Source organism: Neodiprion pinetum, chromosome 2, assembly GCF_021155775.2.
Source record: "Neodiprion pinetum isolate iyNeoPine1 chromosome 2, iyNeoPine1.2, whole genome shotgun sequence".
Classification (NCBI taxonomy): domain Eukaryota; kingdom Metazoa; phylum Arthropoda; class Insecta; order Hymenoptera; family Diprionidae; genus Neodiprion; species Neodiprion pinetum.
In genome coordinates, this window is record NC_060233.1 from 1,718,323 (window position 1) to 1,746,033 (window position 27,711).

The 27,711-nt window shown below is 40.8% G+C and overlaps 2 protein-coding genes across 6 annotated transcripts in view; one reads left to right on the forward strand and one right to left on the reverse strand.

Annotated features, from left to right (window-relative positions):
• LOC124213329 (glycosyltransferase 25 family member) overlaps positions 1–27,711 on the forward strand; it is a 40,901-nt gene that overhangs the window by 3,701 nt on the left and 9,489 nt on the right. The window contains exon 5 of the mRNA XM_046614554.2: positions 195–384. Coding sequence (XP_046470510.1) covers positions 195–384 — 190 coding nt within the window. The remainder of the gene's footprint in view (positions 1–194; positions 385–27,711) is intronic.
• Positions 413–27,296, reverse strand: LOC124213330 (lysophosphatidic acid receptor 1-like). Of its 5 annotated transcripts, XM_046614555.2 has the most exons (8): positions 27,149–27,296; positions 26,604–26,815; positions 3,247–4,079; positions 2,698–2,839; positions 2,507–2,620; positions 2,192–2,427; positions 1,801–1,988; positions 413–1,724 (listed from the first exon to the last, which is right to left on the reverse strand). In XM_046614555.2, the coding sequence occupies exons 3-8, from the start codon at positions 3,683–3,685 to the stop codon at positions 1,509–1,511; spliced, it is 1,335 nt and encodes a 444-aa protein (XP_046470511.1). In that variant the 5' UTR covers positions 3,686–4,079; positions 26,604–26,815; positions 27,149–27,296; the 3' UTR covers positions 413–1,508. The 5 variants fall into 5 exon arrangements, with proteins under 5 accessions (XP_046470511.1, XP_068989679.1, XP_046470515.1 ...); XM_069133578.1 differs by lacking the exon at positions 27,149–27,296 and having other exon boundaries at positions 26,604–26,976; XM_046614559.2 differs by lacking the exons at positions 26,604–26,815; positions 27,149–27,296 and adding an exon at positions 25,109–25,187.

Below are 27,711 nucleotides of genomic sequence, written 5' to 3' on the forward strand. Positions count from 1 at the left end.
GATTTTCGTGCAGATTTTGGTGTACCGTATTTGGCCATGTTCCTGACATCCTTCACACTTTTGCCGAAGGTGATTTAGTTCTGTGTTTCAAAAGTCGTAAATCATTTTTCACCTAATTGTTTGAGGCCAGCCTCGCAACAATGGGTATGAGTCGTGCTCTGATGACTGACGAAATGCAATGCTTAATCGTTTAGCCTACCAAGAGCAGCTCCCACTGTCGAAGAACCTCGCTCGCTTCGTTACTTACCCGGTAAAGGACACACTTGGGATGGACAAGATATACATGATTAACCTTCTGCGGAGACCAGAGAGACGTGAGAGGATGCGGCACTGTTTCAAAGAGCTTGGCATCCTTGCCGAAACCATCGACGCGGTCGACGGAAGGTGAGTAAAACATTTCCCGTTTAAACTACGTTTATTTTGCATTTACAGGTACACTCGATGAAAGAAGGAAAGAAAATTATCGAAAAAAGAACAGTATCAGTATGTATTTACCGATTCGGTTGTTATACAATTTGAGAAAATTTTAAATGTTTCGATATATACAGCTCAACATTATTATTTTTCACAGTTACATAAATTAGATATAATTGCGTCGTAATAATTTGCAAAAGCGAAATATATATATATATATGTGCATATATATATATATATATATATTTTTTACACATAGTATTGTATTATCATCGTGAACGTTCAGACAGTCAATGTTCATTATCTCGAAGGGCAAATATTTAGTGATTTATTGGTATGGTATTGAATTTTTATTATTCCAATCAATACTCGGCGAACCCTAGCGAAGTTTATAGCACTGCCATACGATTGGCCACAAAATTTATTACGTCATTCGTCGCACCTGACGCCATGTTCAGAATTTTTCAAATAGTTCATTCAGTGTTCTCGAAATGTACTTTGTCCACTGCGTTGTTCAGCGAGCGTCAATTAATTTATTTAATTAACTGTATTATTTTCCTCGCGAATATCTCTATTACTGCCAAAAAGACTATAATCCTTAGGCACGCGTAAATACATAGTATACGTTCACAATTCAAAGCGAGCACTGCGTTATTTACAACAACACCGATAGGTATTGGTTAAACTGGTTAACTCTTTTCCTCTTATGTTTACGTACATATTTATATCACTGATATCAGTGACCTATATGCATTGAATGAAATATTCACGTTTCAAAACAATATTTTCTTCACCGTTGTTCAAGGTTTCAAATACACTTATCACCGTGGTCAATATATATGAACTCATGGCTCTCCCTGCAACACCTTCTCGTTATTTGTCATTTCCCCGCAAACCAACCACCGACCGTTAATCTCTCTGGGGTATTGTGTACCGCATATGCATGCGCTTAATATCAGAAGAGTAATGGTGGCCCGTGTTAGGTTGTTAAACGGGATGCAGTAGCTCAGCTATATGCACCCTGCTGGGATACTTTTGCATTAAAATTGTCGTTAGGCGTCGAGTCTTTTCATCTCGACGGCCTCCCGCCGACCTCAGAGAACAGTGTTTGTCCTTGTGTAGGAGCGATCACTGCCGCGCTGGTTCTTTCCGCTGACGTTGCTCGCCAGTTTGCAAACTGCCGTCCTCGAAAGAGATGCTCTGTTACTCTGGTTCCCCTCGCTACTACAGTGGAGGCCGATAGCCATGCCGTCAGCTCGCGCTGGATTGAAGCATCTGCAGAGGGACGCGTGCATCCGCCTCTTCGCCACCTAAATGCGAGGAAAAAGTAATCAGAACGTCGAAATAAAGTCTATATTCTACGTAACCAATGGAACGGACTCTCACCTTGATCTCATGCATCCTTGCCGCGTATATGATTGGGTTCACTAGTGTTTTCAGAATTATCAGGCAGTTGACAGCATTGTAGACGAGGAACTTGGCTCTTCCGGTAACCCAGTCAAGGTTCAGAAGACAATCGTCGCAAGCGAGGATGTACAGAATCGTTCCTGGCATCCAACCAACCACGTAGCTTCCTGCGGAGTGAGGATAGGTATATTTATTGATATTCTATCACTTTGGGACTTCGCAAAGACTTGAAAGGAATTTCGGACTGTAAGACCTGCGTCATCTCTGGATTAACGCAAATGGCAACCTTCCAGAACAGCTTGGAACCTTTTTGGGAAAAACATTCCAAAGCGAAAAAGAGCTCAACAATAACGTGGCTAAGACCAATTACCGAGGATGTAGAGGGTCGTGTGGATGGCCTTCACGTTCCTGGCCATCTGCTGGGATGAGTTTTGCCGCAGGCTGTTTGGTCCCCGATGGAGAGACCCGGCTCTGCTGAATTTAAGTCTGGACGCTTGATGTCTCTTGACTATGCAGAATATGTGAGTATAGATGCAGACCATGAGAAGAAACGGGCCGAAGAAGAGGCTGCTGAACATCAGTCTGAACTTCTTGTAATACAGGAACCTGTAATGCGAGTTTTGTCAATGTTACGATACGGGGCCGTGCGTCACTTTGGTGAAACTTGAAACGGTCCATCACTCACGTGTTTATCTCGCAGTTCTCCGATTGGAAACCCTGGTCCTCAATCAGACCAAAGTACGACAAGAAAAAGGACAGGGGTAGGACCCAAAGGAGCACCACCAGCAGCGTAGTGTTTCTAAAAGTTTGACGAATGAAGATGAATCGGAATTCAAGTATCAGACATGAAATACATATAGAGATTACGATACTTGCCTGTGCGTCATTATCGAGAGATAGTGCAGAGGCCTCAGGATCCCGAGGTAGTGATTCGCTGCAAGGGCCATCAGATGGGCGACAGTTATTATTATCGCGCCGAGCCTAACGGCTTCGAGCCCCAGTTTAAAGCAGTCAACGCCTGAAACATATTCGTGCAATGCCATGAATCCATTCACCTAAATAGATGTTTCACTCACTGGCACTGACTCGCGATATTATGTGAAAGGGAACATCACGGTACTTGAAAAGTTTGTGCACCCTCGAATTCCCGTGAAAATCCAGTAAAGTATTGCCAAATTCGCCGAAAGATATGGAAGATGTGGAAAGAAATATATGGAAATTACAGTCTCTGTATAATGAATGCCTTAAATCTGTTTTAACGGTTGAAGTATATTAAGTGAGCGAGAAACATGTATTAGTGGTTGAATCTCGGAAACACGGGAACTCCGTTACGGTGCCAGGAAATCAATTTCAATTACTCAGCGTCAAGACTGGGATAATGAAATTCAGGTGGTAGGCATTAAGATTGAGCGTTTAGGAACCCACCCGAGAGTTCGTAGCCCAGTCCGATGGGGACAAAGCTGTTCATCACGAGACCGACTCCTAAAGCTATGCTGGAGAAGGCATCAGCGCCAGCCAGGCTGAGGCTAATGTGGAGGGTGGGGCTGAGGGGTCGCCGTATCCAGTAGACGCTGACAAGTATCTTGACGTTTATGGCGATGGATATGATGCAGAACAGTATCAGAGGCGGGGTACCGTAGAGGTAGAGCTTGTGCGTCGTCCCGTCGAGTTCCTCGCTCGGGGTCGTTCCGTTTCCGACGTCCAGTTTGTCGTTTGGGATGGATGTCAGGTTCGTGCCGAGCGACGACACCGGAAGTGGCACCATTTCGCGGTAAAAACGATGCAAGGCGTGCCTCACCCGCGTCTCCCCAATCCGAGTAAAGAGCGTCCTGTTCAGATCCGCGACTTCCACGACGGTCCTCATGTCCTCAGCAACGAAATTTCGTGACCTTTTTTTTTTCAATTAGCGGCACCGATTTCCTCTCTCTGACTTCTTGCTCGCAGACCTTCGCAGAACTCGATCTTGGGGAATGAAGGATTGGACTCGCCCACGCAACACATCGTGCTGGTAATTCACAGGAGGGCTCTCTAATTTATTTCACACGGTTTGAGTGATTTTGTACCCTCGTTAACACGCCCCGAAAACTTCGTGGACTTCTATACCCGTAGAAACTGCTCAGATGGAAATATGATTAGTGATGTAGAGCGTATTTTCACTGCCTTCATACTCAACGGCGGGGAAATAACCGGCTCGGTTTCAAGGCTGTCTGTGATCACGGTCTCTCCTATTTGCAAGCACTCCGTACTCTCGTTTTCTCCTGAAAGTTGAAGAGAGGTAAAATTATAAATTCGTATAATCTTCAACCGCACTCGTGAATTATACTTCGAGTGATGACACACCGCTGGAAGATTATTCAACGAGCTTTTCTCAACGCCAATTTAACTTTTTCAGCAAGCCATACTCGCGGATTCACATGCCCTGATAAAAATGCCGGATTGGTGAATCGATTCGATAATTATATGTATACAGGGACTTATTTGGGTCCGATACTCTGTTCGGTCTGCGTCCGGACCTATTCGTAAACTTATCCATATGCATAGGACCCGGATAGGTCTCCAGGTAGCACACTTATCCAGAGGTTGACTATCATTCGACTGCAAAAAGTCGACGTTTTGTGGAATTAAAAAAATGTCGACGCATTGTTGGGAAAAAATAGACAAAATGTCGACTATTTTTGAATGTCTATAGATCGTCAAAAAATTGGATTTACACTTGACATGCGGTATACTTCATGTCTACGAATGTCCTTTGAAATGCCAAGTATAAGGCAATTCCACTAGAAAACCCGTTGTCACCCTATTCCAGTTACCACTGGAAAGTCAAGTGAAAAGTTTTTGATGTTTTTCAGACAAATAATTGTTTACGTGAGCGCATTCATGTGCAGAATGAACGTCAACGTTTGGTGGCAGTTAGACTGACTAATCGCTGTCTCATACTTGACGCCAGCTGACTGTTAGTCCACGTAATTAGCTTACTTGCAAATTATTGCTTTTTTGTCTTGACTGCTCACAGTCAACTGAAAACCTAATAATAGTTTACGTAGCGTGTTGTCTTTGCCATGACATTTCAGAGGACATTCGCGCACTCTTAGGCTCATAATATGCCTCCTCCTAGTTGACTTGAAATAGTCGGCTGAGAATTTTTGTCTACATTAAGACAACTAACAGCCAACAGTGTGCTACCTGGGCCTCGTTAATGATTGAACCGATTCACATATCCGGCATTTTACCAGAGTGCACTTGAACAATCGGTCAGACATTTTTCTCGACCAGGATTTGTCAATCATTGTGATTGACATTCGGTTGAGAATGTGAAAGAACGATTGGAACACTTGGAAATACTAAAACAGAAGGTTAGTTCTATTTCAAATAAGCACGCGTTTGAAATGGAAATGCTGAACGTTGCCTAAGTGAGATAAAAATGAAAAAGCAGCTATATGAGATTGAAAACATTCCTCTGTTATCTCCATCAGGTCCAGCTGCCTCAATATTGTGAACCCATCGCTCCCGGCTTTTTGATTTCGTTCGCACCGGCGATGAGTGAAAAATACAAACTGGACTGGCATATTTAAGCTACAAACCAACCAACTTGTGTAGTAACATGTCGAACCTCTTCGGGGTATTATAGGAACAGCGATGTCTAGATCGTGGGCATCGCAATCATTTATACAACAAGCGCTGCAGTGTCTTTATTTTTGTAGTTTGTTGAACCAGCGTACGTATAGATCAGGTTTTGGGGTACTATAAATATCCTCGATATAACCAAGCGTGAATTTATCACCGCGATGCTCAGGCTTCAGCGGAAAAAAATCACATTTCACGACTCATCGTTGGGCAGGCAAAAAAATATCAACACGATTCCTTCCACCCCGAATGAACGGCCGATGGTCGCACATTGCGGTTTTAATCCTCAACTCTTGAATCATACCTGCGAGTTTAGCCTGCCCAATTCTTAGGACTCGCGTCCCTTGCTAATGGTTCCCAGGACTCAATGGAATTACAGATGTGCGATGATGCGTATCCGGAATCGTCGGCGAACGGTCGAACGCGTAAATGTTATACAGCCATTATAAAACGACATCGTAAAGATCGAAATTCTGATTTATTGAAGTCGTAATAGCGGCGGCGGCTGGATGAAATGCCTACGGGAGCGCGTGATGGGATCATGAAGAGATTTATTCCGTTTCAAGAAAAAGATGAAATTGTTGCGTGATGCGATTTCCCACGACCGTGGATATAATATTCATATTATATGTACACACAGAATGAAAACGACTAGTAAGAGCGGATTACGGCTCATGGAGCTGCTGGTAACATTGTTTGGAAAAAAGCTTTAAAGAGGGGGATAGAAAACAAGCTTGAGACCCATGTAGGGTTAATTGTGTGCACAGCTTATCTCGGCGCAACCTCTGTATCTCACTTTCCCTATCGGTTAATAGATACACATGCACATACATATAGACACCTGCAAACTAGACACCGAAGGTCTTTCCACACACACACACACGCACACCAAGTTTTCTATCGTAGGGTACACACAATTAACTGGCCCACATTTTTGCACGTGCCAAGGCAATAAAACCGCGCGTAAATTAGGCTGCCGTTTGAACAAAGACCAACGGTTTCAGTGCCAATTAAAAAGTTGGAATACCCGCCAACGGGAAGAAATCTGTCCAGAAACTGAACCTGAACGTCGACGTATCGCGGGAAAAGTTTGCAAGCACTTTCGGTTAGTTAACGAGGACAGATGCTTTGTTGATTGCAAATATCTCTTGTTCCTAGAAATAACGAAGTCACGCTCGCGCAACTAAGGTAAGTTGTACCAGTTATTGACACGTCCAGACCCAATTATGGACTCTTTCATTTTCCAAAATTACAAATGTACGGCAGAAATTGTGAATTTTTCGATGACTAAAAAACCTAGATTGCTAGAGGGTCGGACACTAAAAATATATTTTTAGTAGTTTTAGAATCAAGGATCAAACGGATACTACCAATGAAATGTCATTAACTGGGACAGGGTCGGTAACTGGTACACTTACCTGACTTTCCTACGAAACCAACGAGTCTCGCTCTACTTGATGCGAATAGTTTAAAACTCAGGGGTCGGATCCTACTTACTTACGTCGTTGAACATGGGTGTTTCTCCTTCGGATCGGGGTGCAGCGGAAGCCAGTCTCCGCAGCTGACACCCGTGGCTCAACTCGGCCGGAAACCACCCTGTCCCACCGGCAGTGATACGCGAATGTCTTACGGTATTAAGGGGTGAGTCCGTTGCTCAAAACTTTCCGTCGGAATTGGTTTAAAATTCAGTCGCCTCGTGGCCTGCACCCTGTGACGTCTGCGCCATCTGGTCACACGTCTATAACCGCCCACCGAAACAATTACTTTGGCCAACCTGCACCTCCCTCTGCTTGCCCGACTGCCTGCGAGCTTTACACACACACACACACACACGTTGCGCACACTCGCGAGATCAGATAAAATTCCAAACCTATGACGATCAGCATCGAATCGTTCAGCTCTTTGCTACGGAACTCTGTGTCATCGTTAGATGGGTATGTTCGATCGTTCGCCCTTCTCGTTTTATAATACCATCGATCGTGGAAAAGTCCCATACGACGAGGAACGACCCTCGATCGGTGATCGCGAATTCGATTTATCGGCTGTGGATTCGAATCAATTTCATTACAATCACCCTCCCTTTACTCGGCGTAATTAGACTACATTTCAATTTTCTTAGCAAAGAATTGAAATTATTTTCAAGAGAGAGAGAGAGAGAGAGAGAGAGTGTCTGGTTGATTAAGTTATAGCTTGACGTTGAAAAAGGGTCTCAATGAAGAAACCTCGCTCTACGAAGAACCATACACCTCTAATCAAATTCACCACCTTTCTCACATCGCTTGTGACAACGAATCCAACCTGATCAAATTAATCCCACTTGATCCTTAGCGAGTGAGCTTCTACCATTCTTACACAAGATTATAACTTTTCATTCGATTATTTTTAGCCTACCGACAGATTGCTCTTGGAGACTTTCTGCTCCCATTCTTTTTGAAATCATAAGTCGTGAATGAGTGTCGACGAAAGAGAAAGACTGTGCCGCTCGATTGATTTTTGCTAAGAATAATCTTGGTCCACTGTCACATCTGTGATTGATTCATTTCGTCGGGAAAAACTGCTTTGCGACAGTCACGAAACCGAGAAGCCACGCGGTACGAAAAAAAAAAAATGTCCCCAGGAGGACCACTAAAATTTTTGGGTTGATTTGACAATTTTTTTCCTGTACGAATGACTGCCAACAAAAGGTAAAATTGTACATTAAACGTTAAAATTGCAAAATTTGCGTCACATTCGTTAACAGAAACGTAAGAAATAACACAAATATAAAATGGTCCTGCTGGGACATTATGTTTAATCGAATCTTCTTGTAAATGTTGTCGCGTGATTCTGTAAGACGGCCGAATCTACAAAGAAGTTCGGTATCGGGCTTGAGAAACCCTCGGCATTTAAGCAGATTGCGAATAGCTGATCTAGTAATAGGATAAGCCCGTCTTCATCCTTCTCTTATACCCACGCCCTTACTTACAATTAAACCTCCCAGCTATTACGCAGCTTCCACGAGGGGGGCTTAATCCTCTTAAACGGGTAGGAGACGGTACCAGACACGGTCCTTATATAATACAGCTTCCCTCGCGAGTGTATAACGTAAAAATTCTGAACGACTGAACATTACATGTGGGTAAAATATATAGAGAAATGAAAATCGATCGTTAGAGGGAAAGTTTTAGCAAGTAGTTTGAAATAACGGTGGTTAAAATGTGCGGAATTCTTCTAGGTTATTGAAAATCGTTCGAGGTTTCTCCCCGTTTTATTTATTATACCTATATATTTTTCAACCCTCGGCAATCCCGAAGAAACTTTCAAGTATCTCATTTCTTTTACACAACGTACACTGTGGTTATAGACAGAGGGGATTTGGATTACCGCCGAGGCTCTAAACCGCTCTCATTATTTTAATCTCCGTCCACGTCCATGATCTAACACAGAGATCAAAGATCGAGGATGGAGTATTTTCGCATTCGAATACGTCCGGAGAGTATTTTAAATCTCGTAGTATACTCGAGAATGTGTATATTGCCGAGTGGTTTTCATCAAATAATTCAAGCTCGGCTTATAAATTCGAGCCGAGTAAGTTGGTGAAATTGTTCATCATGATCAGCGATGCATTTTACGATTTTTACACACCCGTACCGTAAATAATTATTTCACTGATCAAACAGACTCATATCAACACTTGATGGATGAGAAATATTTACATCCGCACTTATCCGAAGAGTGACTAACGACGCGAGGAGGAAAATTTGTTGAATAGAATTACTTCTATCCCTCAAGCAAATTATGCCGCAAAGTGTAGGCATAATACCTATGTTTGAAAACTTCGAACGCTAATTAAATTTCGACAATGTTCACCACCTGGTATAGGGTGAACGGAGAGAACGTAGACTGAGGGTGTACAAAAAAGAAGAAAAACGAAAAAAAATCACGTCTCGGTTTAGACTCGACGCGCGGAACAATTCAACAATATATAAACGCCGAATATTTTACATATAATAACTTTGCTCGTGAATTTTAATGAGAAACCCTAGCCTGGTTTTAACAACAACGGAAAACATTCGTACGATTTGCTTGAACCGCCACGTAAACATTGACGTATATTTAGATAAGGGGCCGCCTGCGAGGCGTCGGATAGTGTGGGAGCGAGGCTTTCGAGCTTTTCTTCTACATCGGGGAAGAATTTCGTCATTGCCGGTGTGCAGTCTCGAGGCGAAGGAGGATGAGGGTGATCGATCGAGCGAACGAAGAGGCCTTCATTTTCCCGGATAATAACGTCGCAAGCCGTTATATTATATTTCTCAGCCGGCCATTAGCGTCTGACGTAACGTAAATTCCAAACGAACGAACGAATCATCCACTCGGCGATCATAACCGCTCGGACAATTGCTCCGACTACACGGACTAAAGCTTTCGGCTTGGCACTTGAATTACTATCGGGCTGGATCGTTCGCTCAACGCGCAAGAAATCACGCATTATTTTCATTGCGCGATAATCCAAGCCCTAAATTTCTCGGGGGTGGCGTTTTATAAACGATCTCGACCAGTGAGTGTAGGTGAGGTTGACTCGTTGACCGAAATCCGGCTCGTTTAATCATCGTAATCGTCAGTCTCATTTCCTTCAGAAATCACACGCCGGCGAAAATCGTTATCATTATTTTATCCACCCCAGACGAGAAGGTCAGAAAGCTTTGTCCAACTTATCTTCAAACGGCTTGGCTTTTGCGGGATCAACTTTTCCACCTCCGACAATGAGCCGACTGGTAATGCTTTCGTTGATCAGAATTCTGTTCAGTCGTTCCGCGACCGACGGACAGGGTGAAAGTCAGAAAGACATAATTGAGAGAGTGGCTCTTAAATTGGGTTACCATTATACCAATTACCCACCTCTTGTAAACGTATCCAAAATACGAAGAAGAAACATCAATTTGAGCGTAGCCGTTGCTTTTAGCCGAATGAAACGTTCTTATTATCCCGACTAATGGGTTTTTTTTTTTTTTTTTCATAAGTTTTCCACTATTGTCGTTTCGTTGGAATTGGCAATGGTGAAATGTAAAAAAGGAATGAAACGAAATTTCCAATTACCCCCCCTCCATTGGAGAATTTCTTCGTCTGACTGTCAAACTAACGCAACGCGCCTCGAGCAAAAGGCGAACTTGGACCAAATCATCGCAGCTCTTGAAAGAGTCGACAAGTAATCCTGGATTTCTGAAAGACGAGCGTCTTCTTAGAACCTGATATACAAAGTTTGAGATAAATTTGCGACGATAAGTGTTCACTCTGCGATTATCGGACTAGTACGAAATTCTACGGTATGTAAGGGAAATTTAATAGAACGCCCGTCACGTTCTAATAGAATTACGTGTCGTGGCAAACGGTACGTGTACCAAGTGTTAAATATCGGAGACATTACGACCTGGAAACCGGGGATAACGGCTGGGTGTTTCGCTGAGAGAATATGCCGGCACTTGGTCGTCTTGAACGGGTTTTATTCCGCACACTAAAGGAGTTAATGGTTTTCCGTTGTTACGGCGATACTTAGAAGCACTTTGCGACATCGTTTCTCCAGCCGTGTTCAACACTTGGACTTCTCCACTATTCCCGGGTCCTCGACACTCGATGTTTCGCAAATTGCAAATCGCTCAATAGAGAATTGAGGATCTGGAGGGTTTCGAAGTGGCGAAGGAAGGGTAACCCGGTGTCACAAGGTTCGAGAATTAGTTCTTGTTCAGTGCGATGGGTCTGTGAGAAGGGACCCTTTAACAATATTGTGGAAGTTTGCCTTCTGCAGAATTGACCCCGCATAATCCGTATGGAAATTGGTTGGATTTTTAGTAAATAATTTTTAATAAAAAAATCTATACACCTTTCTTCCGAAGCTTGTATCTTGCTTGTAAAGTTGCCATTGTTACAAGCTGAAAAAATGGTCATTATTTTATGTATTTCCCTTTTTCGTAAACCCTTCTACGCTTCTCTTTGACGGGTTATTGAATCGATAGAACGATACGAGCGAAATTTTGACAGTGCATGAGTAGGATCGCCAAATTCGAATGTATAATAAGGAGAAAGGCACGTGTGTCAAGATCTGGAAAGTTATGATGATGAGTTTTGACCTCACATCGTGTAGCAAGTCTCTCGAAAGATTGGATGCTCAAGGTTGGTTTTGCCAATTTCGTTGCATGAAATTCGTCGCGTCAGCGGTCCTCTTCACCAAACATATTTCGTATTTCCATCCGCCCAGAAATATACGAACGATGTTTAATGCTACATAGATATGTCTGCACAGACATGGTCGTATAAGAAACCATTTCAAGTAAAATTTCACGGTGAAATTTTCAATCCTACCTCGAACATCCATTTTTGAAGAAACTTGTTATACGATCTGAAATCACGCCCCATCAGAAAAAAATTTATACTTTCAGGTTTAGCGATCCTATTCACCGTCGAAATTGCGCATGTATCATTCATTCGTTGATGGAATAACCCGTCAAAGGAATCGTAGAACGGTTTATGGACAGAGTAATTTTTCTACCCTGTAGTTACACATAAAAATGATCCGATCTTCTGAGGTTCTGGTAATAGTAACTGCAAGGTATGCGAAAGTTGGCCAGTGAAGAAGGACTGAAGGAAAGCCAATTTTCATCAGATTAATACGGAGTCCTTCGTCCACGAGCTTGGACCCTAATTACTGGCCTGGGTTTTCGCCCGAAAATTCCCATTCAAGAGAACATAAGCATCGGCTCGGATCGATTTCTGATCTTCAATCAAAGTTTTCTGCGCCGTTTTCCTCTTTTGCGTTTCTCTCAAGACGTGAATCGAGGTATAAGTCTCATTAACTGACGGGAACCAGACCTAAACCAACACGACCAGTACTCACTGCGGTTGAGTGGAGCAAGGTCTTGTTCAGAAATCGTTGACTCACCTCGGCCGAAGGTAAGAGTCAAAGAAAGGATGAAACCAGTGTGATTATGGACCGATGAAATTGGGTCCAACGACTAAATTGTGTTCCCCGGGAACCGAAGGGTCCGAATTACTAATTTGACCGATCGAACTGACCGGAAGGTCGCCGTTGAATATGTAATATCTTGTATAAAGCGCGCCCTTCTCATCCTCGTAAAATTATTCTTCTCTATCGTCAATTCCAACAATTCGGCAACTCGAACTTGTTCAGGGACGGTCTAAAATCATACATATTTTTAGGAGTGTTTTTCTTTTTTTAAAGAAAGTAAAAATACTCGGAGCAACTTGAGTTTGAGGACTTTATCATTTATAGTTTCAAGAACTACTTATATGCGTAATGCCACCATTTTGTTATCAATTTTAATGGGAAATTTCTATAATGTTCCTGAAACTATAAGTAATCAAGCCCTCAAACTGAAATTGCTCCAAGTGTTTTCATCTACTTTGAAACAAAAATTCTAAAAACTGGTCCGATTTTACACCCTCCAAGTTGTACCCCCCTTATGGCCCAGATGTCATTATGAAATTCTATCGGGCGGAAGTAACGAATGTCTTCTCAATTCTTCACCATCACTTGTTTCCCGAGATTCAATTTCATCTTCCAGATCTTAATCTCTCTCTTCGTTTACGCGTCCTATTTTCTACCTCCCTCGTTCAGACCGTTTAGTAGACCACTTTTGCAGGGCATTCATTACAGAAGCTTTGTACTCTTGTACACTTGTGCACAATGGGGTTGCTAACAACTTCGTGCGCAGAGGAATAGCAAAATTTCAGATGCCAGACTCCACTTGGAATTTCGTTGTGCGATACAGTCGTGCCAATTTTGTACCGTCTTTTCTCCAGACGTTATTACGACCGCAAAGATTAGATATTGGTTTTTCACTCACTTGAGCGTAACATCTTTTCATTGGCTTGTCGTTTCTCATATTTTATACGTGCGCTTTTTCCACGTTCCTTTTTTTCTTGCTCTTTCGAATATCTCTTTATTTTATCATATAGCACCAAATTGGTTAGTAGTTTTCCCGCCTTTTAAATGACACCCAACGATATCCTTCGAGTTAGTTATCGTATTCCATAGAACACCGCGAACCTTTGGAAAAGTTACAGGAAAAAATGTAACGTCCGTTGAATTTTTCATGAAACGTATCCCTCGTTTCCGACTGTCGTTCTTACGGACATTCGGTGACATTGCGATTTATTGATCACCACTAGCATCAGCGATTTACTAACAAGGAAGGTATCCTGGGTCGATCTCTCCGATTCGATTTCCTTATTGATATGTTATAGCAGGCTGAAAACTAAGCGACGCGTATTTTTTTTTCATCCGGCATTAAACATTTTAAGAGGGTAAAACCACCCTCCGAAGTAAGGCATGGTTTCACGGATAAAAAAAAAAAAAAAAAAATACGTGTCGCTTAGTTTTCAGTCTACTATAACATATTACAAAAGAAATCGAATCGGAGAGATCGATCTGGAATACCTTCCTTGTAAGTTCTTCTCAACCCGTTGTTTTTAATTATCATTTGTAGTATAAGATAATCAAATTAACCGAACAGGTCGTTCTTCCGACTGGTAAGGCCGGGTGTAGAACAAACTTTGGTCTGTTTGCTCAATCCTTCGCTCATATGTTCACGGCAAAATTCTGACCGTAAATACGACTCAATTCCATCGCGAGTCAATCCAATACCAAAAGATAAGTGGATGGATATTCAGACAATAATACGTATCTCAGGTCAAATACAGCCGCGTAGACAAACGAGTTATTGACACAACAAGCTCAAATACAGAACGCATCACTGACAAGGAAGGTATACCAGGTCGATCTCTCCGATTTGATTTCTTTGGGGGGTGGTTTCACCTCCTTAAAGTGTTTAATGGCGGATAAAAAAGAATACGTGTCGCTTAGTTCTTAGTCTGTTATAACATATTACAAAAGAAATCAAATCGGAGAGATCGACCTGGAGTACCTTCCTTGTAAGTGGAGGTGAGGTGCGGTGTTCTTGTCTTCTCGTATTAGCTCCATGTCATCCCCTTAGCACCGAGTCACATTCATTCGTTACGTCAGTGTCGAGTAATGCGAAATTCTATTCTTCCTTTAAACTCTGAATCGGTGTATTTCAAAACAGTGAATAACAAAAAGTTGAATACTTCAACGCTTCGGAAAGAAGAGATAAATGGCGGCGCGGGGAGGGAGAGGGATAATAAAAACAATGAATCAAGACGAAACGACGCTTCAGTCGAGAACAAAAACCCTCGAGTAAGAAGTGGAGAGGAGGGTGGAAAGTATACCTAGTGGATTATATTGTCCCTAATTACTATATTCTTTTTTGTGTTGTACTCTTTGATTACTCTCTGTCTTACTTCAGTACATATAATAATATTTACTTGCCTGAAGGCCCGACTGGGCCAAGGTATAATAAAATCCAATATCTATCTAATGGTCTATCTATCTAAACTGAGAGAAATTTTTATTTCCAGTTACCGCTCAGTCCTTAACTATTTTCATTTTTTACCACAATCGAAAAACATAGTCCTAGGTAGAAAATGAAAATTAGTTTGCTAGCCGTTACCGGAAAGTCTAGTATCCATCCATCTATGTTACGCGAGTGAGCGGACATTTAACCCTACGGTAAATATTGCCACCATCCATATGTTTCCTAGTCGTGAAGTTTACCTTGATGTTTTATGCTCGAAATTCTGTATCGCAACGAGGAGGAGAACGTCGAGTCACGTTCGTCAAAAAGAATGACATTCACGGTTACACGCTTCCAGCAGAATATATTCGAAATCCATGTCGCGTCCCATTATCCCTTGTCCATTTGGATTCTGCTCTGGCAAGCTTTGGGGATTCGGCCGGATGAGGAATGCTGTAAAATTATGTACCATAGCTCACATACGAGCATCGGTTTATGGAGCTGGGTTCAAACTGCCCTCGGGAATACTGTGTGATAAACCCAAGCGCAAAATACTATACGGATGGAAATTTGGCCGCAGGCGTCGCTGCGAATGAAGATACGGGTCGGATGATATCCTCGAGGAAACGGATTAATCAACCAACGAGCATAATTAATTTTGTCTGTTTGTTACGTATCGTGAACTTGAATGAAAAGACCGAACGCTTGACTGTCTTCTCAGTTACAGGGTAAATGGATAAACGCGATTGAAACTTACGGGAAGAGATAAGATGAGACGAGAGAGGAGATTTTAAAACACAGCTAGATTTAAACTCTTATCCGTATCCCAAGAATTATTTATTCTCTCGAAGAGCACGGTCTGGATTTATGTAATATTGGGCTTGATTTTTTTTTTTTTTTTTAGCCCGTCATTATTCATTATCGAGTTATATTTTTATTTCTTTCGTCTTCTTTTTTCTCCAGTGCCTAAAATCGCGGACAAGCCAAACGATGCTGTACTGAGTTTTGGTGCAGAAAATTCTTTACGTAACTCGCGTTAATTTGCAAGCTGTATTACGTGAGATTGAAGTGAAACGGGTGCAGATTGATCGGTAACGAAGGTTTCTTCCTTTCTGTTAATTGCAAGAAAGGGAGAAGAAGGGGGATCAGAGAGGGATCGAACCATGTTTTGTGTCACAAGACTCGCGCTTCTGACATTAAGGAGTAAAAAACACGGTACAGATGGTGTACGTAATTCGATTGATTATGATTTGTTATTGAAAATCTCGGAAGTTCTTCATTCGATTTTAATTAATAAACATTAATCATTCGGTCTACACAAATTCTGTACACCCATTTTATAATCATGACGAAATATTTCCTTGTTGCACAGAATCGTTCCTAAATTTTCTCCCTGTTATTCGTGCCTGATGAGGAAAAACGGAAGCGAATAAACGAGCAACAAGTAAAAGTACTGGAACAAATGAACGAGTGAAAAAAAAAAATTCAACTTACCGAGCGAAGGTATTTAAAATGAAATTTCACCTCCTGCAGAACAGAGTGAACAACTTGTTTTATAAAACAGCAAATGAAAAAACAAGAAGAAAGAGGAAGATTGAAGGAAAAATAAAGAAAACAAAAAAAAAAAAAAAATACATCTTGGTTGAAAAAAGGCGATTGAAAACAGTTTTCCTCTGTAAATGTGAAAATATTTCGAGTGAGCAAAGGAGAAAGTTTACAACCGCGAGATCATGTTGATTCGACTGTCAAACAATTTCCACATAACGAGGCGGAGGGTCGGTAAAAAAAAAAAAAAAAAAAAAAAAATTTGCCAACGATTCTTCGCCGCGGGCAATAAACGAACGAATCAAGCCGATCTCGTCACGTGGGGGTTAAAGTTGTCGGGGATAGGCAGGTATTATAGTCGTTGTTAGTCTTAGTCGCCGTCCGGTTTGGTTCGTTTGGGTTGTAACGATACGGCAATCATTTTTTTTACGCCCCAAATTGTTTATCCATTTAAGAACGGCCCACGGCGAAGAATCGTTTTTATAACGCGGACGGATTTTGACTACGGTCATAATAATGGATTGCGCGTCGTAAGTTTTGCACAGACTGATGTTGGCACGAGAGTTGACGAGATGACGTTCCATTCTTTTTTATTTTTTTTTTTTTTTATTTTTTTTCTTTTTCTTCATCCCAAGATCTTCCGCGGCGCCCGCGAGGGAGTAAAATTCTGTTTGTTTTCCCTACGTTTTATATCACGGTCGTTCCTATATCCTCACCTCTTTCCTCCCCGTGGCGATGCACATCATAGCCTCGGTCATGTGGGTAATAACGCGACGATAGTTATATTCCAATTCCGTATAATATTCTCGTTCCACGCATTATCACCGCGTGTTCAACACAGTTCGTCACCACGTGTCCCATCTCCGAGGTGGTTCATTTTTATTTTCTTTTTCAAAATGCCACTCGACAAATTTGTGCCAAATACTGAATAAAAATTTTCGTCAAACCTGGAGGTGGTAGGAAGATATTTAGAGGTCGCTACCAATTATTGTAACATTTTTTTTTCATTTTTCATTTTTACGCGTATACCTTACGGACTTGTATATATATCATATGTATATATATATATATATATATATTTTTTTTTTTTGTTTCTTTTTCATCGCGGTCCGATCAATCGTTGGCCAATCAACAGCAAACTGGGCCTAACAATTCCGCAGTTGGGTGTTCTCGTCTTTTATCCGAAAGATTAATCGTCTCGGAGAAATTTGGATAACAGTTTTTGTTACCGAAATAGGAGTATCGCATCATCTTGATGTCCCTGTTTCGTTTACGGTAATGATTTTTCTGAACAACGATTAATTGGACCACGATACGAAGAAATAAACTAATATGTAATATACAAGTCCGTAATATTGAAATATTTTCCTACCTCCACCAGGTTTTACAACAATCTTTTTTATCAGTATTTGCCAAAAATTTTTTGACTGGCACCTTGAAAAAAAAAGAAGTTGGTAAAACGAACCCTTATTCCAAACCTCCTTTAACCCTTATTCCAAAATTCGACTAAACATTTTTTTCGCTAAAAACAGTTCTTTCCCGTTCAAATCCGTTCAAACAGATGGAAAGGATCCCTTTTTTCAAAAAGACTGACGAATCGCTGGTGATGAATGATGTATGGAACGACTGTAAAAGGGAGCCTGTACAAACATTTTCACGCGATGAAATTTCGCAGCTTCAACGGAAAGTCGAATATCAGTGTTCAAACAGCGATGTCACGAACCCGGGTCTTCCAATCTCGATTCTTTAAACCTTCAAACTCGTCGGTGGAGAAGAGAAGGAAAAGCGGAAAATGTCGGAATACCGCAAGGAGATGAAAATTTTACGCCCGAGGTGACCTCGCTTATCTATACAACGCCCGGAATGTGTAACGATAACCATCAATTTCTTTTACAGATTCCATGTTTTTTCCTCAACTTCCATGGCTTATTTCCCCGCATACATCAGAGCTGGTGGTTAAATTCACCTCGACCCTCGCGCCTTTTACTCTCTTTTTCAAGTCAAACGATAGGGCGAAGGTTTCTTTGCTGGACGGTCACTCTACGGGTTGTCCGAAATCGGCCAAACTGCCTCGGGTGAAACTTCGAATTGTCCTTTGAGAACGGCGGATTCTCAGAGTCGGCGACTCTTATGACATTGTGACTTTGAGTCGGCTTATCTGCCCCGTTGCCGGCCATTGAAATTCCCGGTGCGCGGTCAAAAAAGGCGCCACGAGAGGTTCGGAGCCGGCCGGGAGTCGAAAATAAGGTTACGTATTGGTGAACCCGTTGCCAAAGGATAAAAAGCAGACTGTAAAAAAAAAAAAAAAAAAAAAAAAAAATAGCCTGGATGTTTCCACGAATCAACTTGGCAGCGATTGAGTGAAGCGGATATCTCGAGGAGACGTTATTCCGACCTCATAAGCTAAGCTGGAGTTCCCGAAAGCACGATTCGAAGCGTAAGCTCTTCGACGCCTCGTGCTTTTGAAAGACAAAACGGTTCCCCGATGATGCCTCGAATCTGGAACGCGAAGTCCTGTTGGAAAACAACCTAAACCACGGCACCGTTCGAATAGTTCGTTCTAATTCCGGCTCCAGCTGCACCAAACTGCGGAGGGATTGTCTGGTCTCGTAAAAAGCGAATGAAATCTCTCGGATTTCCTTTGTTTGGTGCGTTCGAGTGAGGGCCGGAGAGTTTCGAATGGTTTTATCTATATACAGATATACCACAGCTACGGCCGTTACTTGGGGGTTTGATCAAAGAGCGCCGGGGATGGAAAACATTTTCCCGTTCGTCGACGGGTCGAGAATACCAAAACTAGACTCTGTTCTCTGCCTCCTTCGTAAAGGGTAGTGGAGATTTTTATTTATTAGAAAACAATATTCGCTGTGTACGTTGTACCTACGAACCGCAAAAAGATAACCAGCCACAAGACCTTAGGGCTCGCAAAAGAAAGCAGGCAGATAACTCTTACAAAGAAGAGTTTTCGGTGAAGGTTCCCAAGGCGAAAAATGTTTCGCCGGTAGATAGGCAACCGGTCTTACACTACACGAGTCGAATACACACTCAAGATGTAATCTCGGTTGCCTATCTGCCGGCGCCACATGTTTCGTCTCGTAATCTTTCACCGAAAACTCTCGCTGTGTCCCTTTGAGTCAACTTTTATGACAAGATATTATGCTATAGTTTTTGCGGTCGATGGTTGCGAATCGAAAATCAGATTTTGAAATTTCGAGATCGTGGATCCAGTATGGTGGATGAAAATTTTGAATTTAATAAAATACGGTTAAAAAACGATATTCAAGGCTTTTCGGGGCTGCTGATTAGATTTGCCGTACTGAGTATTTAAAATCTGATTTCAGATTTGTAATCGGCGATCACAAAAACCGTTGGACAGAGTTTTTTCTCCGGATTCGATCGAATTTGAAATTTTCATCCGCCATGTTGGATATTGGATGGAGGATTAAATTTTTTAAATACGATCTCAGATTCGTAATCAGCGAGCACGAAAACTTATAATTCGTGCCAAACATTTATATGCGTAGAAGGGTAACTTTCTTGGAAATGATTTATTCCTTCGATTTTCACGATTTTTTTTTTCAATCAATTTGCTTCCAACAATAACAATTTACATCGTAAGGCGACAGTTACTCTCGAGTATCGAAAACCTGTTAGTATATTATCAGAAATAGCAAAAAACGGCCGAGAAATATGTTTTCAAAGTTCGCCAAGTATACAAAAATTGTGTGTAAAATATGTGGCAAGAATATTTATGCCACTATGACTCAAAGCAACGTGCGGTGAAAAATTTCGAATCCTTTCACTATCCTCGTGGAGTTACCGCGGTTCCTAAATTTCACCCTTGCAGGAGAACAGAAACTCGAAATAATTTGAAAAGACTTGAAAACAAACGCGGTCCGTATAGACGAAGGAATAATGGTTCACCCACCCTTCGGTCTATCCACATGAAAGCTGGTTCAGTAAGCTTTACGGAGTTAAAATTTCCCAGTTAATTAAAGGGAGTGTCGGAGTGCTGACAGAGTTATCAAATCCGAACAAGTATATCGAAATCGTTTAAAAACTTTGGGGCTTATAGTTATTTAATTCAATTGTCGCTCAAGAAAAGTTTGATAAATTTGCGGAAAAACCGATCATGTATACTCGCAACAGGTTGACTCGATTTCTTTGAGGTTAGGATGGTTGCACCTTCCGAACTTGTTGTTTTCATCGCCGCACAAGCTTTGCAGTTTCTCAAAATTTGGAACGATTAAGCATGTCTGCAAAAACGTATTTTATTCCAGCTGCATGGGATGTTTTTTTTATAAATATCGTGGTTTCGAGTGTACTGAAACCAAAAATTACTTCCATTTTCCCTCCATCGCGTACATTATTTTTCCAAAATACATGGTGTTTGCATTAAAAAAAAAAAGCATAACAATAATGAAAAACATCACTATTTCAATACAATATATTCCGTGTTCATTCTTTTCGCCTACGAAATCTTTTCTTCTTCCGTTTGATACACCTCCGAAGGCGCTTCCGCTTTCCATTTTCTTTTTTTCTGTTTGTATTTATTCTCGAGTCTCCCTCTGATAAAATAAGATACTAGATTTCAGTTTGAACGGGAGTTTCACTTCAAATAACCCTACAAACACAAGTCGAAGAAAAAGTCTGACGTGATAGAACTCTTTGAGTATTTTTCTCGATTTCAGTGAGTGAAAATTTATAAAAAGAAAAAAGAAAACAAAACGGTACAAAAATTCCCGCGCAGTTTTTTGGTTCCAGACCTGTTTATCATATTATCACCCCAGAGAGAACCAAAGGACGAAATTCGATCCTTTCGCTTAGTCGACATCCCCTTAATTACCCATCGTATTTCGAAAGCTGGAAGTTTCGGAATCCAAAGTACGAAGCTGGCACAATTATAATAAATCATACCGTTCCACGGCGCGTTAATGCGGCAGTTGATATTCGGCCGCAAAGTTTGCCGTTGTAATCGGGCTTTCGAGTAGTTCGTAATTAGTGCTCGTTCCACTCGACTAAACCTCGCATGCTTCGGTCCAATTTCTAAATTCACACATGCTTTTGTGAGACAAGACCACGAGCCTGAAGCTGACACGAGCGTTGTTTGCACGAATCTTCTTTCACTCTCATTCTACCTTCGTTTACTCTCTTATTGCGAGGCGGTCAGAATCTCTGCCAAACGAACCAAACAATGAGAACAAAGGGGACCGCAGTAACTTCTCATGAAAGGAACGATTTTCCCTCTTACGTGAAATCCCTCTTCTTTCGCTATAATTTACTTCTTTACTCGAGCCTGGATATCCAGAAAAAAATTTTCATCGTGTAGGTCTGGTCAGGGAATTTTTTGGAAAACCTGGACATGTCGTGGAATTCTGAAATTCTGGAACAGTCAGGGAAATGTCAGGAGTTCTTGCGGAAAGTCCGTGAATCGTTTGCTACATTTTTGTTTTTTTCTCATACTAATACGTCCCACAATTTTTTTAAATCTTGGATGAATTAGATGAAATACAAATTTTTAAACTTGGAAAAGTCAGGGAATTTCGCGATGGAGATTTAGTGGCCACCCTGTATACTAAAACGACCTCGTCGAAATTTTATTCTGTAATCATTTCTTTTCTCCACATTTCACCAGGGAGTAAATGATGTGACGTTGGAATGAAATTTTCATTTCAAAGTTGACGAGTTGTGTTTGAAGAAATTTCCACGAAATTTATACACGAGGCTTCTATATTTGGAACGAAGAGTACAGACATATTTGACTTGTAATTATCGCTGGGCGAGTACTGCACGATGATGAAAAAGTAAAAAGAAATTGTGCGAAAAATAAAAAAAGGATTGCAAAAGCGTAAAAAAAAAAAGCACGAAAAGTTTTTCATCCCTCTGCCGGCTTCAAATCCTCTCATTTATTTCTATTCTGATTCGATCGGTTATTCATATAACGATTCACTTACACACGTCGGGTTATTTGTTTATTATACGTATGTATTCACCGAATTAATTCTCCTCACCGTTCTCAATATTGGAATACGCGTAATCGATAAATCTTAATGCAGAATTAAAGATTTCAAAAAGGTGACAAGGTGAAAAGAATGAGAGCGAAAAAATTAATCGATGAGTAAATATTGAAACAGCACATTGATTCGAATAAAATGCCGCCGGCTTTTTGCTGCAAAAAGTTATTCGTCCAGCGGTGAAAAAATAATTCGGTATTACAACCTGAAATCCATTTTTTGCAGTTTCAAAATTCAAACACGACGGTTTCACGGCATTACTGTCGAGGCCAGTGGGTATTAACTATAAAAGTTCGTCGTCTCTGTCGGAAGCTGAAACTCATGTACTGGAATCTCGTATTCTCGAGGAGTAGCAGAAACTTGCAGATTATTCATAGTTCGTACGTAACTTCGTACCTCTGGGAATAAATAAGTCATGCATTTATAAGAGAGAGAAAATTGAGGCACAAAACTAATCGCGACTTTGTCCAACGTAGAATTGCAAATTTTAATGTAATAAGTTGTAGTAATGACGAAAAATAATCGATTTTAAAAATTTTTCTCACAATTAATCGAGTATAATCGATTATTTTTCAAACTCGATTAATCGACAGACTCGATGATTTCTCCTTACAACCGATTTTCGCATTTCACTCTCACGAACGATGCAACATTTTCACCTAAAATTGAAAAACATTTTCAATAAAACTGTAAATTAACAAAAAAACATACCGAAATTTACAAAATTTTGGCTTCGTATTCACCGTTTCAAAAAAAAAAATCCGAAATAATCGATTGATCGGTTAATTTTTACCGATTCAATCTAGTCGTGTTCGATTATTGTTTGGACTCGATTAACCGATGCATCGATTATTTTTAACTTATAGTTTATATCATACCTAAAATACTCCGCAAGCACTGTACAGTTTATATGTCGAAAAACTTTTCTCGCTTGCAATTCAGCGACTGGCACGTCCTTTTCTTTTCACGTACGTAAATATTCGCAGAGCGTCGAGAATCGTGCGAGTAATAAAGCCGAGGAATTCGACTTCGAATTTCCCAGATTCCCGAATGAGAGAAAAATTTCACCAATATCACACGTTCGAAATACGGTGAAACGCATGAAGTTCGGACGTGGAGTCTATCAGTCTACTTTGGGATCTGGTCTCGTCCTTCTGCCACATTTCATTTTCCCCATCACCGAAAAAGGAGCGTTCATATAGTATCCGTGGAAACCGTGATATTCTATTCCTCCGATCTCCCTTTTCGATGAGTCAATTCTTTTCAACAACTTCGCTTGAGACGGTATTTTTTTTTCTTTTTTTTTTTTTGTCACGTCTAATTGGTACAGTTTTTTTATTCGATTTGAAATTGTTCAATAGTATATTACGTAACAAGGAGGCAAACTCGGACTATTTGGGCCGGGCGTAAGCTTGCAATGCGAGTCGTAGGTGAGCCAAAGACGAATATTGAAAACGCCTCATTGTTGCGCGCGATTCTTTACGTAACGAGAGTATGTCACGCGTTTTTCACGAAGCACGAAATTGAGGTTAGGGCCGCGTAACGTCAGATTTTTTCGCGACAGCGCATGCGCGGAGTGCAGAAAACACCACTTTCAACGCTCCTAGGAGTTAAAAGTCGCGTTTTCAGTACTCCGCGCATGCGCTGTCGCAGACTGACTCTACCGTTGTAGAAACGAGTACTTTGTATAGAGAAAACACACATTTTCAAACAAAACCTCATATCTTTTTTTGCATTGAACCGATTTTCAAATTCCAAACGCGATTTTTAAGAGGATACGTCGGACTATCAGGAAAAAAATAACCATCCCTACGTCCCGTTGAAAAAGTTTATTTATTTCTGTATATGAAAATGGAAAAAATACGCTAAATGAGAGAAATCTGCAGGTGTGGATTCTTCACCGTTTCGAAATACGTTAACTCACAATCATACCCTCAAGGGTGCGAAATCGAGCTCGCATCGGCGCCTCTTCTCGTCCTATTTCGAGTGCCATCTTTGGATAAAATCCTCCCGATTCTCGGCGGGATGATATTCGCATTCAAATATATTCCTCTATGCGTAAAATGATTACCACCTACCCTCTTCATCTTGAGCTCAAAACTTTCCACCGCCACTTCGGCTGCGTCTGCTGTACGGCAACGAAGTTTGAGCCCCGTCAGATAATTAGAACAATCGAACCGAAATGGAATTAGATGAGTTTCAGGGTTGGTGGATTGTTTGGGATGAATTTTCTCAGCTTTGTTTTCGTTTTTTACAGCTCTACGCGATTTCTAAGGGATGGGATTTTGAGTGAAATCGAAAGACACTTACAGCCGTAAAATTCGTTACGGAAATAGAAAAGAATCCCTCGATGTCGAAAGAAAAAAGGAAAAAATAAAAGCTTTCAAAATTCTTTCTACCAACGAAAATCGGGTGTGCGTAAATCAAGAATTGTAAGTTCGAAGCTTGCGTCAGGCTACTTGAAATTTTTCGATCAGATCCGCGATTCTTTGAGCTGGTATATATAAAAAAAAAAAAAAAAAAAAAAAGTTTTCATAGATAACTAACAAGGTACTTTAATGTCGAACATTGGAGTTTAAATTTGTCAAATTCAGAGCTTGCCCGAGGTTTAGGATGAGCGAAGACAAGGGACTCGAGGAGAGTAATTCAGGAGCAAGAAGAAGGCGGAAAAAGAACAAAAACGAGGATGTCCGCAAATTGAATCTGACGGCACAGTGTCAACTCCAGAACTCGACTTACCCTGCGGGAAGAAATAACCGAGAAACTTGAGCCAAGGTTGTTTCTGTCATTTTTTGTCCATCCCTACTTATGCCGACAGTTCATTTCTTGTCTTTCATGTCACAACTTCGCAACCACAATTAGAAACTTTATCCAACTTTTTTTATCCGGCTAGTTGCTGTTATTTTCTGCTAAAACACCGTGCAAGGGGTATGATGTGTATTAAGAAAACTTGGCCAATTCGGGATATAATCGAAAGAGTAATCACGTGTTCAGAGTTTAAGACGCGATGTGCGAGGAATATTATAATACATAACCATAGACGTGTAATTCGAGACTTTTATAAATACAAGTCAAACTTATTCTCAAACTCCGTCAATTTTCTGCTTGGTTAAACAGGCGAAATTGTGAAAATGTCGATGAATCTTGCAATTTTTTGTTTCAATTGGGCGGGGTTGAAGTTCCCAATTTGAAAAGTTCGAAAAGCGAATAATTCGGAATTATTTGGTGAGGAAACTTGAAGTAAAGAAATCAAACTTCGAAGAAAGAACAAAGTTTCGAATTGTCGGAAAACCGACGGCTCGGAGTATCGAAACGCAAGATTTCCAAGATTCAAGTTACGACCGAGCAAAGTTTTGGGTGTAAAAAATCAGAATAACCAGGATTACGAAGGTAAAAATATCGAAAATCCAAAACGAAGAGAGATCAAAGTTGGTGAAATTTCTCCAAGCCATAAATTCATGGAACTGAAAATCTTCGATCATTCGGAATTTCGACGTTTCAAATTTTTAAATTTCCTCATTTTTGCACCTTCGGAACTTTGTCTTGTCCAAGTTACGCCGTTTCGGAACTTTGCACTTTCGTAACTTTGAACGTCGGTTTTCGAACCATCCGAAACTTTGATGTTTCGTCAAAGTTTGCTTCGCCTCGTTCAAGTTTCGCCGTCAAATAATCCGGAATCTAGCGCTTTGCGAACTTATCAAATTCGGAATTTCACGGTATTAACGTTCAGATCCGTCGAAGAATATAAAGAATAAAAAAAAAACTCACGGCAAAGGGGTAAAATCAATCAAAAATACCTTCGAATAATCGACGGATAAAAAACCCCGATCGGTAATTCTGTTTTCAATTCCGATCCGATCGATTAACTCGTAAATCATTGAAACGTTGAGAAATCACGTTCAAATCACACTACCCAACATCACGCAGAGCATTGATACGACTCCTAGTTTTTTATATTAATCAATTTTTTACATTAATCTTTTCTCAATTAATTATTCACTTTCAAGAATTAACCTGAGGCGCGATAACTCCGTAAATTAACTTCGGATATCGGATACGCGTATAATTTGTGGTTCCAACCGCCCGGCTGATTACCTCGAAACTGACGAAATTCGCATCATCAGCCCGCGGTTACAATTAACCGCTCGTACTCGGGAATACGTTTTAACAACGCCAGGCGTCTAATTCATCTTCTATTTGCACTCACATCGATTTATACGTCTTGTTTACCTACCAAGTTCGCACCTCAGCCTGACACAAGTCGACTCCTTCCTTCGCCGAATGACGCGAGACGACGCACTTTTTTTCCGCAAACGAGCACGTCGATAATTCGTTAATTTTCCATCCGTCGCACTTCCGTATTCGTCATTGTTTACGCCTCCGCGACTTTGTTATTCAATCCTCAACTTTTATCCTTGCATTTTTTATCCTTACCCTCGAAAATCCCTATCAACGATATATGAACATTATTCCGAGTTACGTCGCTGTCGGTTTTCTCTTTAAAATTTCACCTCCCGTCGAACGATGTCGAATCAAAAAACAATAAAAAAAAAAAAAAGAAAATAGAAAGTTACAAAAATTTTGCCTAAAAAAATCGACAATTTTTTTTAACTTCTACCAACGAGCGTAACTCAAACAAATCTCGTGAAAAACGAAATCCAGTAGAACGTTTCAAAAAAAAAAAATTGTTCGCGTAGCCGGAACTTGATATTACAAATAAACGATGTACCCAAAAAAATTTTGTACACGATTTGCAATGTTTTGAGAAAACTTTATTACTTGTTCTCTCTTCTTTTTATTTTTTTATATCACAAGAATAATTCTTCCAATTTGGCTTCGTTTCTCTTTACAGTCACTTTACTACTTTTACGTCATCAACGCGTCTTGATTTTTTTCCCTTGCACATTCGAGACCCTTTTCATTCAAACGTTGATATGAAACTGCCGCGCTCTGTCCCGATCGCTCGCGGCACAAGCGTTTATGTCTTCCACCCGTGAGTAAAGTCGAAACTTGACGCGCGCAGACGCTTCCTAGATATTAGACACCTCTGTATGTAACGTATGTGCCTAAAAGATATACCGAATTCCTTATCATCCGGTGCTCGATGCCTGCGATACGATCTCAGATATTCCCACGACGTTAAGCGAGATTTGCATAATGATTTTTAAAAATACGTTGGTTTTTCTTTCATTCTTTTTTCCAATCCTCCCTCCCAACTCCTCCGTAATCATATTTTCCCTACCTCGAAGCATAGATAAATTTTGTTCAAAATTGTGCATCGCGCAACAAAATAACGACGACAATAATAATAGAACAGAAGAATATTCACGTCTGTGCTTTTT

Coding starts and splice junctions, on each gene's coding strand:
- LOC124213330 (XM_046614555.2), bottom strand. CDS start 3,685: ATGAGGACCGTCGTGGAAGTCGCGGATCTGAACAGGACGCTCTTTACT. Junction 2,840..3,246: donor ACTGGGCTACGAACTCTCGG/GTGGGTTCCTAA, acceptor AATATGTTTCAG/GCGTTGACTGCTTTAAACTG. Junction 2,428..2,506: donor GAGAACTGCGAGATAAACAC/GTGAGTGATGGA, acceptor CTCGCATTACAG/GTTCCTGTATTACAAGAAGT.